General features: G+C 40.9%; 1 protein-coding gene across 1 annotated transcript in view; it reads right to left on the minus strand.

Moving 5' to 3' along the window:
* Positions 1–15,118, minus strand: part of LOC126162758 (sodium-independent sulfate anion transporter-like) — a 183,335-nt gene extending 168,217 nt beyond the window's left edge. Inside the window, exon 1 of the mRNA XM_049919446.1 lies at positions 15,034–15,118. Within this exon, the coding sequence (XP_049775403.1) occupies positions 15,034–15,109 (76 nt within the window). The 5' untranslated portion in view covers positions 15,110–15,118. The remainder of the gene's footprint in view (positions 1–15,033) is intronic.
* Positions 15,119–17,856: the final 2,738 nt, after the last annotated feature.

A 17,856-nucleotide genomic window follows, 5' to 3' on the forward strand; every position in this document is an offset into this window, starting at 1 on the left:
TTATTTTATATAAAACTTTTATGCCTAGGTTGTAATGAATTATTTTTTAATGTTATAGTACGACCAGTTACTGCGGGAACTTAGACCTCTGGCAGAGTGAGTTTCCAGAACTGGTGACCGAGGCCGGCTCCTGGTTGTATGGATCATCAAGTCTGTTACGAACCCCTTTGGTCTCTTTTTGGCACGATGTGTTCTTTTAATGTAAGCCTTTCGGCAACTATTAGTGCTTCTTGTTTGATTAATGCGGCGCTGGCCTGAGCAAATAAAATTTTCGTTTCTTTTGGGGAATGATGTTTTTCCTTTAGCCTGGCAACTTCCGCTCCCAGCTCCTCGTTCCCTTCCTTCAAAGCACAGCATTGTATGGTAGTGAATCATGAATAGTCGGAAAATCAGAACAGAAGGGAATCGAAGCGTTTGAGATGTGGCGATACAGAAGAATGTTGAAAATTAGACGGTCTGCTAAGGTAAGGAATGAGGAGGTTCTCCTCAGAATCGGCGAAGAAAGTAAGGAAAACTCTAACGAGAAGAAGAAACAGGATATGATTCCTGAAGTATTCCATGAAGTTTCGGAATTTGCAGCTGGATTACGTCGACAACTTGCACTATATTTCAGTTGACAACCTTTCAATCATCTACAGATGATTGTTTTACGGTGGAGAATGCTGGCTGACATAGCTAAATTTATACAAAAAGTCTGAGCGGAGAGGCATGGGCAAAGACAGACGCTACATGAACGACCTCTGTCGAGTTTGCACCCTCTTCGAATACTGCTCCACATACGGCGCAGGCTCATCCTTGGTGTGATAACTACATGCGCGCTCTACGTCGGAAAGATATGTTGAACATGATCGTCACACTGGCCTTTCCAAGCCCAGTAAGTCAGTGATGGTCAAGCATTATATCTCCGTAGGACATTCCATGGATTATACGTCCACGATAATCTTGGCCCGGACGAGATCCTTCTGGGATTCAGTTATTAAGGAATCGGTGGAAATACGTTTGGCGGAACTGATATGCCCAAGCCACCCCCACCTGTCCACCTTCTCCAATATGCTGATGACACCGCCTTCCTGGCTCTTTATCCTACCCTTCAACGGTACCAACGCACGCTCCAAACCCACCTTGACCAGTTCACAACTTAGTGTAACCAGTGGTTGCTTCGTCTCAACCCCTCCAAAACCCAGGCAATCATCATAGGCTGCACTGCTCACTCCTTCAATCTCCATGATTTCTACCTCATCCTTTATGGTCATCCCAAACAGCTTACCCACACCCTGAGATACCTTGGCCTCACCCTCAACTGTCACCTCACCTGGACCGCTCACCTCCTGACCATCCAGCAGAAAGCCAATTCCCACCTCCGCCTCCTGAAACCCCTGTCTGGCTGGACATGGGGATTTCATCCTTCCATCATCCTCCACACCTACAAATCCCTCGTCCATCCTATCCTCTGTTACGCCAGCATTGCCTGGATCTTTGCACCCACCCGTTTTTACAAGGCCCTCAAAATCCTCGAACACCTTGCACTCCACCTTGCCTTCCATATCTGCCTTTCTTCCCCCACACGGCTCCTGGATGACCTCATCCCTTTCCCCAACCTCCTCCTTTTCCTCTTACATCTCTGCATCCTTCCACTGTCCACAGGCTTGATCCCCCCCACCCCCTGGTTTCCTCATTCCTCTCCACCCCCCACCTCTTGCTGCCCCACTATTGCTGTATCCCTCCCTCTTTCCACACCTTTCATCTCCTTCATCAGGGCAATTTCCAGCACTTCCCCCTCCTGGATGTTGAACTTCGCTATATCTACCCTTCCTTCCAACTGTAACCTGGCCTTGTTCCCTCCCCTTCCCAGGGCCCCCTTTTCCTCCCCTCCTTCTCCCAGATTGGATTTTCCTCCTTTCTCTCCCTCAGTCCCTGCACCCCCTCCTCAACTGTGTCCCTCCCACGTCTTTCGCTCCCCAGCCCTCTTCGACGTACCCCCGCATGTCTCCCCCCTCTACACCCCTCCCTCTCTTCTTTCCTTCTTACCTTCTCCTTCATCTCCATGCCCCTGGCAGATCCGGTGTTTTGCTTATCATCATCAGTGTGCTATGTCAGTGTTGTGTTTGGTGCTGTTCTCATGTGCATCAAGATCTGTGATTTCAATTATGTGCTGGACTTGTACATGGTGTTGCTGTCAGTGTTCGTTATGTGCTACGCCGTCCATCGATTCTTTTATGCTACAGCCATACTTCGCCCTGTGTTCTTTTAAGTGTTCTAGTGTGAGGGTTTTTGTGCACAATAGTTTTTTAAGTTTTTTATCTCCATTTTACAGTCGCCCCCTTTTGTCTGTTCTCTTCCAGTATGTTCCCCCTTTTTTATATATTTTGTCTGCCATATTTTCTCCTTTGTAATTTCAAATGTCTTCTGTTGTATCATTATTGTCTTTTGGCTGAAGGGCAGTGCATATGGTGCTGCCAGTTGGGGAACTGAAACACAGTAAAGGAGAAACTGAGTTTGGCGGAAGATCTTATTAATCATCAAAGTTTTCAACTGGAGAAGGCTTGGGGCCAGGTGATTTGTTTAATTTATTCAGAAAGAAAACATTTTATGACTAATGAGACGTATAGAGACAGTAATTTTATTAATTTTGACATCCGAATTTTAAAGCTGTGAGCGCGTGTTACGACAGAGAGGACATATGTGGTATCACTGTTATGCATGCACTTTCGCGTCATGGATGGAACAATTTTCGAAGAGTACGCAAAACTCGACAAAGGTCGCTCATGTAGCGGCTGCCTTTGAGCTTGCGTCACCGCGGCATTTTTGGTATAAAGTCAGCGATGTAAGCTATCAGTCTCCACCGCAAAACGCTCACCTGAAGATGGCTGAACGGTTATCAGCCGAAATATTGCGGGAAGAAGGCAGTGTCATCCGGTTGCAATCCCGAAACGTCATGGAATAAGGGACAGGGTGATAGGATATGTATTAGGACATCAGGGAATAATTTCTATGCTACTAGAGGAAGCTGTAGAGGGTAAAAAATGTTGGGGAAGACTGAGATTGGAGTACATCTAACAAATAATTGAGAACATACCGTGCAAGATGTACTACCCAATGAGACAGAGGGGTTGGCATAAGAGAGGGATTTGTGGCCGGCCGCATCAAACTATTCAGGAGGCTGACGAAAAAAACAAAGCTAGTGCTCTTAGTAACGTAACATTACTCCGCGATCAAGTCCAGCTGCAGTGTAATACTGGCTGACCGTTGCGTTTATCCTGGGTTCAGGAAATCATTGGACGGCAGTAATGAGCTCCTCAAATGACCACACCAGATTTAATTCCAATTCTTCCATGAGATATAAGTAATTATTGGTATAAAGAATAGAAATCTTGTCTTTCTTATAGAAGCAGATGTGGTAATAGCGGATATTAGGGTAGGAAACTCTCTTTTTTTATAAAAATCCATTAGCAACAGTTATTCTTGCTTTAAGAAGTTACTGACGAAAATTAACTGCGCATGCTGGGAACTAGTTGTTGCAAAATATGCTCCGGTGAGGTTATTTCTTGTGTAGCGTTCGACTACGTTACCGGTACGAGTTCGGCGGAAGTTCTGGATTGCTTCAGCGTTACGAGTGCTCCGAATACAGAGCCCAGGTGACGGCGTCGTTTTGCGGACTCCCCTATTGTATCGATTGCCACAGAAGTCGTCTCGAAAAAGTTCAGCCTCGAGTTCGACACGGGCAGTCGAAGGCCTCTCACCGGCCTTCACCGTGAAGCGGTGTCGCTCCAGCACGGGAAGCGGCCCGGAACGACCACGGACAAAGCTTTTTATTCGACATCCCGAAATGGGCCTACTCAGTTTAACAGGATGCTGCTTCTAGGTCTGAGGCAAAAATAGCACGAGGATAATTTGTAGAAGTAGAATATACACACACGCAACGGCCTTGCCGCAGTGGTTAACATCGGTTCCCACTATATCACCAAAGTTAAGCGCTGCCGGGCTTGGCTAGCACTTTGATGGGTGACCGTCCGGGTCTTCCGAGTGATGTTGGCAAGCGGGATGCACTCAGACCTTGTGAGGCCAACTGAGGGACTACTCGACTGAGAAGTAGCGGCTCCGGTCTCGTAAACTGACAACGACTGGGAGGGCGGTGTGCTGACCCACATACCCCTCTATATTGGCATCCAGTGACACTTGTCGGATGAAGATGACGTGGCAGTCCGTCGCTACCGCTGGACCTTCCCAGGCCTGTTCGGAGAGAGAATATACACATACAATATCTTGCACGCTGACAACGTTCAGTTATACGTAAGCGCACCACAGCCATCCAGCATGTAACTGCTGACTCACTTGCTTTAGTAGAGTGAGCGCAGAACATTGGTTTGAAACGTAACCCATCTAAAACAATCTTAATCACTCACAAAAGACAAACTCCTCAGTTGAGAGAATCTCTTCCGCTTTTAATCCTAAACTGTACAGAGGTAACTTTTTCTTCTTCTGGAAAGAACATGTGGATAATTCTGGATCGTCTGCAAGTACTGACGGAAAAGCAACTGAGAAAATCAAACCAAGCCACTGCGAAGCGACGTTTGACCATGGCTTCATCTCCACATGAAGAAGAAGAAGAAGTAGCATGTATGAACTTAACTACAAACGAAGAAGAGGACGCAGAGTGTATTTACGGTTGTGATTTATTCAGCCGATCAAATGAAAGGAAAGTATGGCTTAACTGGAGGAGCTGTACAAAACGGAACACAGCTGATTGTGCTGGACTTCTAAGCGTACAAAAAAGTTGGTGTGCGAGCTGTCAATAATATAATGACAACCTAATTATCTGAAATGAAAATATTATTCATAAATTGAATACTACTTCCGTTTTAAATGTGAATTGTAAGATTCTTAGTTCCTGGAAATAATTTGCCATAAATTTTGGTATATTTTACGAATTGACGTTTTTAATTTGTTAGAATTACAGTAATAAAACTTAATTAAGGTCTAATATAATTACCTTTATTTTATAATTTAAGCCTATTCTGACAATTTAATAGTAAAAATGAAGGAATTACTCTGCTAAGAGAAAAGGTGTGCCCCTTTGTCCCACCTGGTAGCCCAAAATGACATTTTTGAAAATGTGAATTCATAGAGAAACTAATTATTTCATATTGAATTTTTTACGGATATGCTTCTCTAGAAAGCCCTGTCCGATGTAAAATCATATTTATACAATTTCAATCGGCATTAATGAGCTGTAAAAGACAATTTTACTTTTAGTAAGTTGGTATGGGCCCCTTTCTCCTAAGGAGGTGGCAGCGTCACATCATTCATTACAGAAATATGTAAAAAAATTAGTTTTGAGCTTAAAAAGAAGACTGTAGAGTCACTAACGCTCAAAATACTTGATTATGGTTATGCTATACTCCTAGAAATTTTGCGAGAAAGCTGGCGATGAATGCTTGTGTGCGATACATTTGTGACAGTCTGTTTCGACCACATCATTCCTGCCTACAATTATCATAGCTACATGCCGATAAACATAGAGGTTATCATCATGCCCTGTGTTTGCTGTATCGTCTTCTCAATCTTTCCACTTCCCCTAATTTATCTCCAATTCTTACACCACTACCTGAACAGCACTGCAGACATACTCGACATCAAGAAAGTTAAAACTTCTTCTGTGTAACTACAAAACACATCCATATTCTCAAAATAATTTTCTTTATTTAGAATCCGACTTCCGAACAGTTTCAGAAAAGTTAAATTTCTTTTAAACTTCAAAAGACAGCTAGTGGTCCATCTTCTATCCCAATAGAAATCTTCTCCACTTATTTATCTGCAGCTCATTCTCGTCAACCCCCTTCCCCCTCCACTTTTCCTTCGACCCTTGTCAGCAGAGTACTCTATTGAAAGTCTGTTCTTTCTTAACAGCCATTGTTCAATCTTCCCCGCTTTCATTATCCCTTCCGTTACTTGTGATACTGAAAAACGGCTTCAAATGTGCTAAAATTATCAATGTAATTGGTATTCTTGATCCCTTTATTTGATTATTATTTGATTTCGTTCCAGGGCAACTGAGGATCACATAAAATAAATGTTTATTTCTCTTTTCTTCTCCCTTCTCAAAATTCTTTCATTTTCTCAGAATGAGCTCTTTTCCTATCATCTGACCATTTGACTCCAGATGCTTTTCTGTTTGTTTTGTCTCACTGGACAGCTATGAATTTCTTGATTTCTTGTTTGAATTTGTCTCTGTTGAGTGAAGTCTTCTGTCGAATTTGCGTTTGTTATTTTTCTTGCATTTCTTTTTTGTTTTGACACACTATCCATTTTCTATGTCAATTTCCTGTTTTGGAAGGTTATGTAGCTCTTCTTCGTTACTCTTCCATCGTTCTCTTTAGATGTCAGTAGAGTGTAACATGTCATTTTCTGATCTCATCTGTTAATTGGGGGAGAATGAACATACTTCCTTATTTGGTCTCAAAACCGAATTTCCATCTTTGTTCAGGACTGGACCCAACATTTTTCTCAAGATTTTTCTTTTAGTCTTTTCTAAAACTTCTAATTTAATTTTGTCTCGCGATAATAATAGTGTTTTCGGTTGGTTTTACAGCTGTATTATAATATTTAAATCAAATCCATGGAAAAAAAATTATTGTGCAGATTTAACACTTTCACATATTTTCCTTTCGTTTTTCAGTTATGATTTTTTTTCTCACTTGTCATTTTTATATTTCCATCCAGATAGTTGAAGTTTTCTGTCTTACTGACGAGTTACATTTTTGGCCATACGTTCTTTTCAAACAATATCTGTAGATCTGTCTTTCCATATGTGTCATTCAGAGGTTCTAGTGTTTTCTTTCAATCCTCTAAAGTTGTAGGTATTATTACGAGATCGTCTGCAAAAGGTAAACAGTTTATCGTTCCTTTCGATGTACTCAGATATTTGTAGTTATTACCTTTTTGTTTTCCTTCCTCTATTTTCCATTTTGTGAGTTTTTCCAGCGCACAGTTGAAGAATAGTGATGACAAACCGTCTCCTTGTCGGACTCCTTATAAAATTTGGAAGTGACTGAAGTTGTTCGAAGATCTTTAATTGTAGATAGGCCTACTGTGTTATTTGTTTAGTTATTTACCGAGTTTTCTAATTTACTGCAAATTCCTCCAAAATTTTGAGGAAGGAGTCTCTGCCTATCGAATCATAATCATTTTTATAATCAACAAGTACTAGCCGTGTTTTAATCTGATATTTTCGTATACTGGTACATAATTATTTGTTTACGGTTTAGAATTTGCTCTTGATATGATCTGTTACTCATAAAAGCAGCTTGTTACTCTCCAGTTTGTTTATCTAATTGGGAATTCGATATGCCCAGAAGTGCTTTCGATAAGATCTGGTATTCTAAGAGTACTAATGAAATTCCTCTGTAATTAATGATGTTTGTTTTGTCCACTTTTTTTTTTTTTTTTGAAATGGGTGAATTAACGTAACCTTCCATTTTGAGCGTCTTTCATGATTATGATACTTAGATCTCCACTAGCTTTTGGAAATTCTGCTGTGAGATCATTTTACCTGGGGCTTTTGTTGTGTTTAAATTGTTTGACGTAACTTTTAATCATATCGAAACTTGGTAGTTTTGAATTTTCATTTGGAATACTATCATGGGTTTCCAGTTATTTGGTCTGTTTCTCACACATAAATAGGTTCTTAAAATTTCCTGCCAGTAGCTTACAGTTCTCTTCACTGTTAAGTGCGAGTTTTCCACTTTATTTCCTGAAGCGTAGCAGTTGAGGAATGTACTCATACATTATTATTATTATTAATGCCAAAGGTTATTATTCATTATTATTATTTGTTTTGACAGTTATAACAGTTTTCATAATAATTTCTCAGACGGACGCAACTGAAAAAGTAGTGCGCAAAAAGACTGAGAACGATTTGTAATAATTTTTATTCATGTTCTGTCTGGTGCCACATAAGAAGAGTGCGTTAAATTAGTAATCTGACTGGGCTAAATAAACAACAAATATTAAATAAAATAAATTGATATATACACATCAGTGTCAATGTAAGGTTACAATTGCGCGTCGAAATTTGTAGAAGGAATAAAATGATACATAAAATTAGAAAATGGAATACGAATGATATTCTGTCGCCCTTCAAAGGAGCGACAGGAAAGAATCTGATAATTACACGAACATAACCTCCTCATTGATTTTCAGTTGTGACATATCGGTTAATACAAGAAACACAACATCATGCTCGATGAAAGCCAAAACAAGTTTGCATATCAACGCTTTTTTACTTTAATTCACACAAAAACAATAGGATTACAACCTAAAAATATATGTAGCCTTCATAGACCTCTCCAACGTCTTTAATACAATTCTATGTAACAAACTGTGAAATATACTACAACAAAGAGCAGTAAAAGGTAGTCTAAATGAAGTGTTATACGTATTTTCAGGAACAACGTTATTTTAATATCGTTTGACAAGACTGTGTGTCCTACAGATCCTCTGTTTTAGGTATGTCATCGTGGACAAGTTTGGAATGGCAGAAGAGGTGCATCAGTCAACGACATGACTGGGAGTAGTATTATAAATTAAATGCGTACTATATTCCTTAGAGATCTGGTCTGGCACGCAGATGTAACCTGTTATTTATACTCATACAAAACGTTTATTTGATTAACAGCTTAGATTTGTAGTCCTTAAGTCACTGAAGAACGCTTGACAGGGCTTACAGCTGGTCGTCGTGAAGAAGTGATGAATGAATACACCGCATTATGCAACGGAACCTTGCTCTTACCTCTAAAGGAATTACCAGAAGACCAAAACACACCAATCACCGAGTCGCTCTTGATAATGATCGAAGCAGACGAAATGAATTAAAATTTGTGCTGCCGTCGGGACTCGAACCCGGGACTTCTTCGTTGCCGCAGCACAAATTTTAATTCATTTCGTCTGCTTCTATGATTATCGCAGATAATAAAAAGAGACTTAAATGCTAGTAGATTCACAGTTGATACTGAAGACCTTTTCTCAGATTTTTTAAGTCCTTTGTTTCACTCAACATCTTCGTAAATTCGTCACGTTAATTTAAGAGGGCACGTACAATACAAACTGCAGAATATAGCTTTTTAATATTCCTTCCAATTATAAAAGCGACTAGAAAATGTACAGAGGTTTATCACTATAGTCGGATACAACCAGATTGCTTTCCTTCTGTTTATGCCTGTCATCAAACATACAAAAGGTGCAGTCCCATTCACTACAGGAAGTGGAACCTTCTCTTCGTCGTTCTGTATGTGCACCTCGTTAGCGGCAGTACTCGTATTTTCCTGCAGATAAGATGTTCATTAGCGAATTATCTGAGAGTCTGCTGACACTGACTCATACGTGGTTGATATTCACCGAGACCACAAGCCACCATATGATGCGCATGCTTTACATTTGTGCCATTTGCGCACAAGTCACCCAGGGAAGTATGCTGGGTCGTATCCGTCAAGAATTCTTCTAGCTAGTTCCACATATGTGGAGTTACTATGTACGGTGGTCCACTAATCGGCAGTGCGGTGCAGAGCGGAAAAGCTTTGCGAACTCTGTGAAAGCATTCGTATCTACGTCTCTGAGACACCGTAGGTGGAGGGAGCGGGAATCTATCATAAGAGTAATGTCTATTGAACGACTCAATAAAAATGTAAAGGAACACGAAATTGCCCGTCCTGTTTACATTTTTTGGGAAGGTTTACGGTCCAAATATGTTGGCAGTGTGTATTATCTTGTTACGACCTGTCAGTGAAAAGCGATTGCTATATGTATCTCTGCAGCTGTTACGTAAGTCGGTCCTCTTTGCCAGTCTGGACCAACGGAACACCTGATGTAGTGCCTGTGGCGCATCGCATATAATTCATATAGTTGAAATTTAAGATGGAATGATAATTGGGCTGCAATTGAATGCTGGACAGCTGTCGAACGCAGACAAACGTCTTTCTCGGTCAATGGAATTCCAGGCGCAAATTAAGGACCCTCTGGAAGCTTTAACTTGCTGCTGGTTTCTCTAACTTTCTTTGAAACTTCAAAAGGTTGACTCAGTCCGCAAGTCGTGCCTAGGGGATTTAATAGATAGGGCGTTTTTTGTCAATGGGTGAGTCCAAGATAGATTTCCAGAACGTCCCACCTATTTAACTTCTCACAATTGATGAATGCAGCGTCTTTTCTGTCAAAAGTGAAAATGTTTAATCTTTCCATATCACTTATTTAGAAGTGATTTTACTAACAGATATTTAGCAAACTACATATTTCCCATACAGAACAGCTGGCACTAGGAATGTGTAATTTGTAAATATAATTATGTGCTGCAACCACGCAGACAAGAAACGAATGTTATGTGCAGTACAGTATTCTACTAATTCATTTGTCAGATTCAGGCAGAAGAAAGACCAGGAAGTATGAGTGACTCACAGCTCTGCGCTCAGTAAGTGTGTGATATGGAATGATAGTCGCTTGCCTGCTAATCAACAGGGGTAATCAACACGGACATGTGGTGTGAACCCGTGTGTTACAGACAACTTCTTAGGATACAGTGTGCATTTTGGGGGTCTCATTTAAATGGTTTTGGTTTCACAAAGAACGATACAGTTATGCATTTAAGTCATTCCTGAAGCAACGTTTACTTTCATGCAAATCAGTATATTTTAAAAAATATATATTAGCACAAACATGCTGATTAAGGTAAAAAAAAGGTAACACGGTTTGAACTCCGTAATTTACTAGGAAGAATCTTACTTAATCTGCCTGTGTGTGTGTGTGGGAGGGGGGGGGGGGGAGGCGGGCATCACTTAACCGTAGAGTCTGAATCACAGTTCGGTTTGGGGGTTCCATATGTTTATGTACAAACTCCAGTCAGAGCTACCGTCTGAGGAACAGATAGCAGTGTGTTAAGAATTACTTGCACTATTCAGTCATAGAGATTACTGTTTGGAGGTAATAAAACTAGTGAACACAAAACTGGACAGAGAAGGGAAAGGGAACTACGCTATCAACTCTCTTGTGCTAGTCATCGATGACTGTCAACTCCAAAAAAGGCAAGTCAAGAGATCAATCGCTATTTAATTTCATAATCTCGTTGTCATTAACGATTGTAGAGAAAGTTGTCCCATAAGTGGTGTGCCATTGATTCACAGTTCGGTTTGAAACCCAATCGCCCTATTTAAGCGCTGAGGATGATGGTGGTTCTAGTGTCCCTTCTCTGGTATTTCTTTTTACTGAATGGAAACCTTTGCCTGTTCCATGCCTTCTGTCGCGCAGCGAGGAATGTCTTGGAGCTAAGTCGACTTGTCATCGTACTTGACAGCTGGTGAGTTACGCAGCGTCAGGACGACACGACAAACAAATAAACATCTGCAGATAGCGAAAGAGTATTTCACAAGAACGACCGGTGTAGGAGAGTTAATGTTTTAGACCCCACATGGAGCTCTTACTGGTGTAGATGTACAAACAGCCTCAAGAAACTGTTACTTTTTTTTCAACACGACGCATTTGCTACTTTATTTCAAAGATTAGAGCAACAAAAAAGAGAAGGCGTCCCCAGAATCATTAGGGCAAAAATTGGGAAACCTCTACCGACTGTTGAGTCTCACTCTTCGTAAACAACAATGGTCTTACACTTTCAGAATCCAGAGGACATAAAATCGATAGTTCACGAGACATCACTGCCAAGTATTTGCTTGGCTATAAAGAAAGTAAGTAATAATTCTGGTTCCAAAGAAAGTACGCGTAGGTGCTCACAGGCGTGAATATTACGAAATCATCGGTTTGATAAGTTACGATTCCAAATAACTGACAAGAATTATTCGCAGAAGAACGGAAAGGCTGATGGAAGCTGACCTCGGGGAAGATTAGTTTGGTTTCCGGAATAATGTAGGTCCATGTGAAGCAATACTACCCCTACGAGTTGTCTTAGAAGATACAAAAATGTAAGACAAGCCTATGTTTACAACATTTCTGGATTTAGAAAGGTCTCGGCAATGTTGAGTGGAAGACACTCTTTTAAATTCTGAAGTGTTAGGGATGAAAATACAGGCACCTAAACTTTACTTACAATTTTCATAGAAATCAGATTGCAGTGAAAGAAGCTTAATGCAATGTATTCAAATCAAATCAGGTGATGCCGGGAGAAATATGTTAAGAAAAGAGACGCTTAAAATAATAGATGTATTTTGCTATTTGGGCAACAAAATAACGGACAATGAGCGTAGTGTAAAATCCAAATTGGCAACAGTGAAACAACTTTTATAAAAAAAGGAAATTTGCTAACATCGAATGTAGATTTAAAAGTTAGGAAGTCTTTCCGTGAACTGTTCAAAAGTGAAACGTGGGCGGGAAAAAAAGGTGAGACAAAAATGTGGTGCTACAGAAGAGTGCTGAAGATTAGAGGGGCATATGGGATAACTAGTGCACAGGTACCGAAACGAATTGAAAGGAAAAGAATGTCATGGCGTAAATTTACTAAAAGAAAGGTACCATTGACAAGACGCATCCTGAGGCATCAAGGAATCGTCGATTTGTTAACTGAGGGAAGTGTGTGCGGTAAAAATTGTAGAGGGAGGTCAAAGACTGACTACTGTAATCAGGTTTAAATGTATATAGGTTACAGGAGTTATCAAGAGGTGAAGAGGTTTACACAGGTTAGACTGGAGTGAAGAAATGCGTCAGACCAATCTTCGGACTGAAGACAACAAAAACAACAAGGAAAGATCCAAAACTGTATTTTAATCTTGAAGATGCCAACTTACGGTCTTCCTTAGGTGACTGTCGAACAGGTTTGAACTCTGGTACGTTTTAGAGACACGTGTAACATCATGGAGCCTTCACATAGTGATTATGTTGGCACTGGTGTCTCCAATTTCTAAGACCACCATTTCGGAAGTTTGGAGGTTGATGACAGTAAATTACCTTTACAAGTGTACGTTTGCCAAGAGTTCTCAATGAAGGAGATTTAACTTTTTAAGGAAATGATGACGGTTAGGGCTTGATATCCCGTCATCCATAAGATCAAGACAGGGAACAGGTTCGGACACAGCAAGGATGATAAAGGCATCGGGAGTAACCAATCTAGCAGTCACTCTAACTGATTCAGGGAATTAATGGGACATCTAAGCCATGATGGCTCGACGGGAATTTCAGCACCACTGCTTCTCCTGACTCCAGTGTGTTAACAACCATTGCTCCATTGGTTCTTTTAGTGACATCATGTTGCAATAATAAATGAAGCCGTCTCTCACAAATTAGTTTTGACGCAAGTTGATTATTTGCTGCAGTAACAGGTTGGTCTGATTCTCTTCTATCAACTCCACTCTTCTCTTAGAGCGGACAAGAAGATCTAATTTAAGGTAAGAATTGCTTCGCCTGAATCGACTGCGAATGAGCTACTAAAAAAAAAAAAAAAAAAAAAAAAAAAACTTGAAAAATTTTATAAGCGGAGGTGATCCCAAGAATCTAGTAAAAGATACAGTCGTGTGCATTGTTTCACATTGTGCTGAAGGAAATAGACGTGGACGTGAACTATTGAAATTGGTACTCTTTCTGTCAGATAGGAAATTGCGCTCTTCCTTTTCGCTCCGGATTCGTAGTGGTGACAGTTATCCTGAAATATGGTTACAGTTATTCTGAAACTTCACTTACAGTGAACTTTTGGATATCGGCATCACTCACAAATGTCCTACTGATTCACTTTGCAACACTTAACTGAGTTTTCATTCACTACTTTATACAGAATGAAAGCCCTTTAAGATACTGTACCGGAACACAACATCATGTAGAAGTTTCTAATTTCAACAAATAAACAACAAGTTGGAATAAGACATGTTTGCATTCGATGAAAATGTAGTGAAAACGTTTTGGTGTAAGACAATTGGACAATAGAAGCCTACACTTACAATAAACTTATCGAACACCATACATTTACGAAACATTGAATAACAGAGTAACACTGCGATAGAAAGAAGAAGGAACACTGGAAATTTCATGCAAAATTTAGTTTGTTTTAAATATTTTGAGGCTTAAGGTTACTCAAGGAAGTAATTATCAAAGCCCATATCGGTTTACGTAGTTTAGATTAAATTATAAACGTCTCTGCATTTGAAATACCAGAAGAAGTTAATGCAGTGCAGTGCTGAAGAGGTATTTTTGTGACAATAGTATGATGCATATCTGTAATGGGACTCTCGACCATCTTCCATATTTATCAGCAAGAAAACTGAAACAAGAGACACAACAAGTTTTTTCGTAAGGTGGCATGCACTGTACAGTGTGAGGTCAAACACCGGCGTGTCGTTGCTGTATTCACGACCATTTACATAGTTGTCTGTTACGCCATTGTATGGTTTTTACGCTAAGCGTCTAGATGGACTCCACTGTTAGGCTTGTGATGAAGTATAAAAACTAGTTTGAATTAATATGTCACCACTTAAATCTTACCAGATCTAACCCCCGAGTACGCCTGTTTCTATCTTTGTAGGGAGCATCCCTTATAAATTGGGAGAAAATTACCTACGTAAGCTTGGGTGAGCGTCTTAAATAATGAGGAAATATAGTCGCCTTAATTAATAAAAACTTATCGTTTCTATCAGCTCTTTATAATCTTCCCTTAAGAAGTAAATGTGAGGGTTGTACTATGAAAATGTCTTTCTCGACCTTCATTACCTGATATCAAATTAGTAGGGCAGATTGTTGTTCCTAAAGGATAGTGTGCCTAGCAACATATGATGTTTTATGTCGGTACCTCAATTCAATGACTGATTTTAGAATAACACCAAGAGGAATGCCTTACAGCAATGACGGAATACTGACACAGGATCACTGGTCGAGGGTAAAAAACAACGTAATGTGACTACCAGCTGTAATTTCATAACACTGACTACGCCCCTGGGCGTTCCGGCGAAAATAACCATTATGAAGATAATGCCATGGTGGAACGAGTTAATAATAATGAGCCAGATGCTGGTGGATAGGGTTGACAGTGAACGTAAGCAGGCAAGGGCAGATACCTACTTGTGGGCAGGGACTCGAGGACGCCCTCTGGGTGCGCAGACTGTGGCGGCGCGCTATTCCCCTGCTGTGGCGGCATTCTGTAGCTGTTGGTGTGTCTGTGGCTGCTGCACGGGACACTGTGAGGGGCGCGTCCGCGGCCGCAGCTGTTATATGGCAAGCAGGCCATCGCCGGCGCCGGCGCAGCGCCGCTAGATGGCAGGTCGGTGCCACAGTCCGTGGGGCGCCGAGTACGCCGGAACGCCGGACGCGTCCCGCTGCGCACACTCTGCCCCTGACATCAGCTACCGTAATCCTTTGAGATACTACTGTTTTCCACCCAGCGGTGTCCAGGACAATCGAAAAGCTTCTGCCGCTAACAAGTGCGCAGGTTCTCGTGCCTCAAATTAAGCAACGATTTCGTCGATTAGTCTCTATTTAGGGAAGGAGAATGGCTGACTTCGGTTTATTGGGAGACAGTTAGGAGAGTGTGTTTCATCTGTAAAGAGACCGCATATAGGACATTAGTGGGACATTCTTCCCAAGGAACACTATTTATAAAATTTAGAGAACCAATGTTTGAAGTTGACTGCAGAACGATTCTACCGCCGCCAACGTCATTTCGCTTAGCGACCACGAAGATAAAATATGAGAAATTAGGAATGTACGGAGGTATATAGATAGTCGTTTTCCCTCGCTCTATTTCCGAGTGGAACAAGAAAGGAAATGATTAGTAATGGTTTCAGAGTAGCCACCGCCACGCACCGTACAGTGGCTTGTGGAGTATGTATGTAGATGTAGATTATTAATATCAGGATAATAGCCGCCACAGATATCATGCCACGCGATCGTCAGCGACGGTGGGACGTTCTTTCTAAGGATGAATGTTTAGAAAATTTAGAGAACCGATGTTTGAAGCTGACTGCAGAACGATTCTACCGCCGTAAACCTCATTTCGCGTAGGGACCACGAAGATAAACTATGAGAAATGAGGATTGTACGGAGGTATATAGATAGTGGTTTTCCCTCGCTCTATTTCCGAGTGGAACAAGAAAGGAAATGATTAGTAATGGTTTCAGAGCAGCCACCGCCACGCACCGTACAGTGGCTTGTGGAGTATGTACGTAGATGTAGATTATTAATATCAGGATAATAGCCGCCACAGATATCATGCCACCCGATCGTCAGCGACGGTGGGACGTTCTTTCCAAGGAAGAATATTTAGAAAATTTAGAGAACCGATGTTTGAAGTTGATTGCAGAACGATTCTACTGCCGACAACCTGATTTCGCGTAGGGACCACGAAGATAAACTATGAGAAATGAGGATTGTACGAAGGTATATAGATAGTCGTTTTCTCTCGCTCTATTTCCGAGTGGAACAGGAAAGGAAATGATTGGTTTCAGAGTATCCTCCGCCACGCACCGTACGGTGGCTTGTGGAGTATGTATGTAGATGTAGATTATTAATATCAGGATAAGAGCCGCCACAGATATCATCGCACGCGATCGTCAGCGACGTAGGGACAGTAGGTAGTGTCACGTCCCCTCTCCGCCACGTGCTGGTGTTGTCGACGCCGTGGAGCTGTTACTGCTACACCTCGGTCGGTGGAGTCGAGACGCGATGCGCGATGATGGATGTCTCCGTCGGTTAACGAGAGACAAGATCTCAAAAAGCTCTTAAGAAACCGTTCCTCCCTTAATGATTAAAGTTTGATGCGAGTCCGCACAGTTTCCTTATTAATGCGAACTGCGCACTCTGATTGTCTCTTATGGTTTGAAGTTGAATTATTATGTGCCCGGTTAACACTTTAGTGCAGTAATTGATGAATCTTCCCTCATGCGCATCGTCCACATCACCAAAAGCGAGGAAAAACTTCAATTGCAGATCGTATTGGTCGTTGTTTGTTCGTTGCTGAGTACAATTGTTCGCTCAATATGACGCGAGATCCACAGATACTCTTTAACAATGTCTTAATTATCTTGCGTCGTAATACTATGTATGTCCAAACCTTCCTTGTCACAACTAACAGTCCACGAATTTACTTACAAGTTAAATAGTCACTGTTCATTAACTTTTGATGAGCAATTACCAGATATTCATAGAATGATGGAGGCGACACGTGTAATTTCCACTTTTGATGAACAATTTGATTGTTCCTTTTCGCTAAATACTTTATAAACATCACGCCACACGCACACACAGTTAATTAGGACTGGCAGTTCTGTTAGTTTGAAGTATTGTGACAGTTACGACAGCTTTAACCCTCGGCGTAATTGTATCTTCTTCATGTATTCGTGTCAATGTCTCCTACTCGAGACTAAACGCGTATTAGTCTCTTGAAACTTTGTCCATTCCTTTCTATTATTTCACTTATATAAATGTTGAGTCCAATATTGCCTACTTTCGTTAATAAAGTCCAACAACTCGGTACACACAGTCAGCATACTATCTCGGTTCAAGTCTCTAGTCTGAATATCAGTTCACAAAATCCGTGCGTCTACGTCACGCGACAACGACTCTTGAAAGTATAACAATCTCATCGCGCTCCGTTCGCTCAACTATGACAAGAGCTGCTCTCGTATGACTTGCACGATAGCTAGCAAGCGACTTACTTTTTCCGTGAATGAGTATTGTAGACGCATTGAATTTCTTCGTTCCGTTTACAACTCTCTTCCACATAAAAGTTGACTCTGACCGACATTTCTTTGTACTTAACTTTCATGATATTAATTTTCAATTATTACTTAGATTTTTGGCAAATAACTAAAGATGACCTTTCTTTCCTCTTCCTTTCTACCAAAACATACTCTGTAATGCTTAAAGTTGGTGTTTATCAAGACTTTC

The sequence above is a fragment of the Schistocerca cancellata genome, chromosome 2, assembly GCF_023864275.1.
Source record: "Schistocerca cancellata isolate TAMUIC-IGC-003103 chromosome 2, iqSchCanc2.1, whole genome shotgun sequence".
In the NCBI taxonomy this organism is placed as follows: Eukaryota; Metazoa; Arthropoda; class Insecta; order Orthoptera; family Acrididae; genus Schistocerca; species Schistocerca cancellata.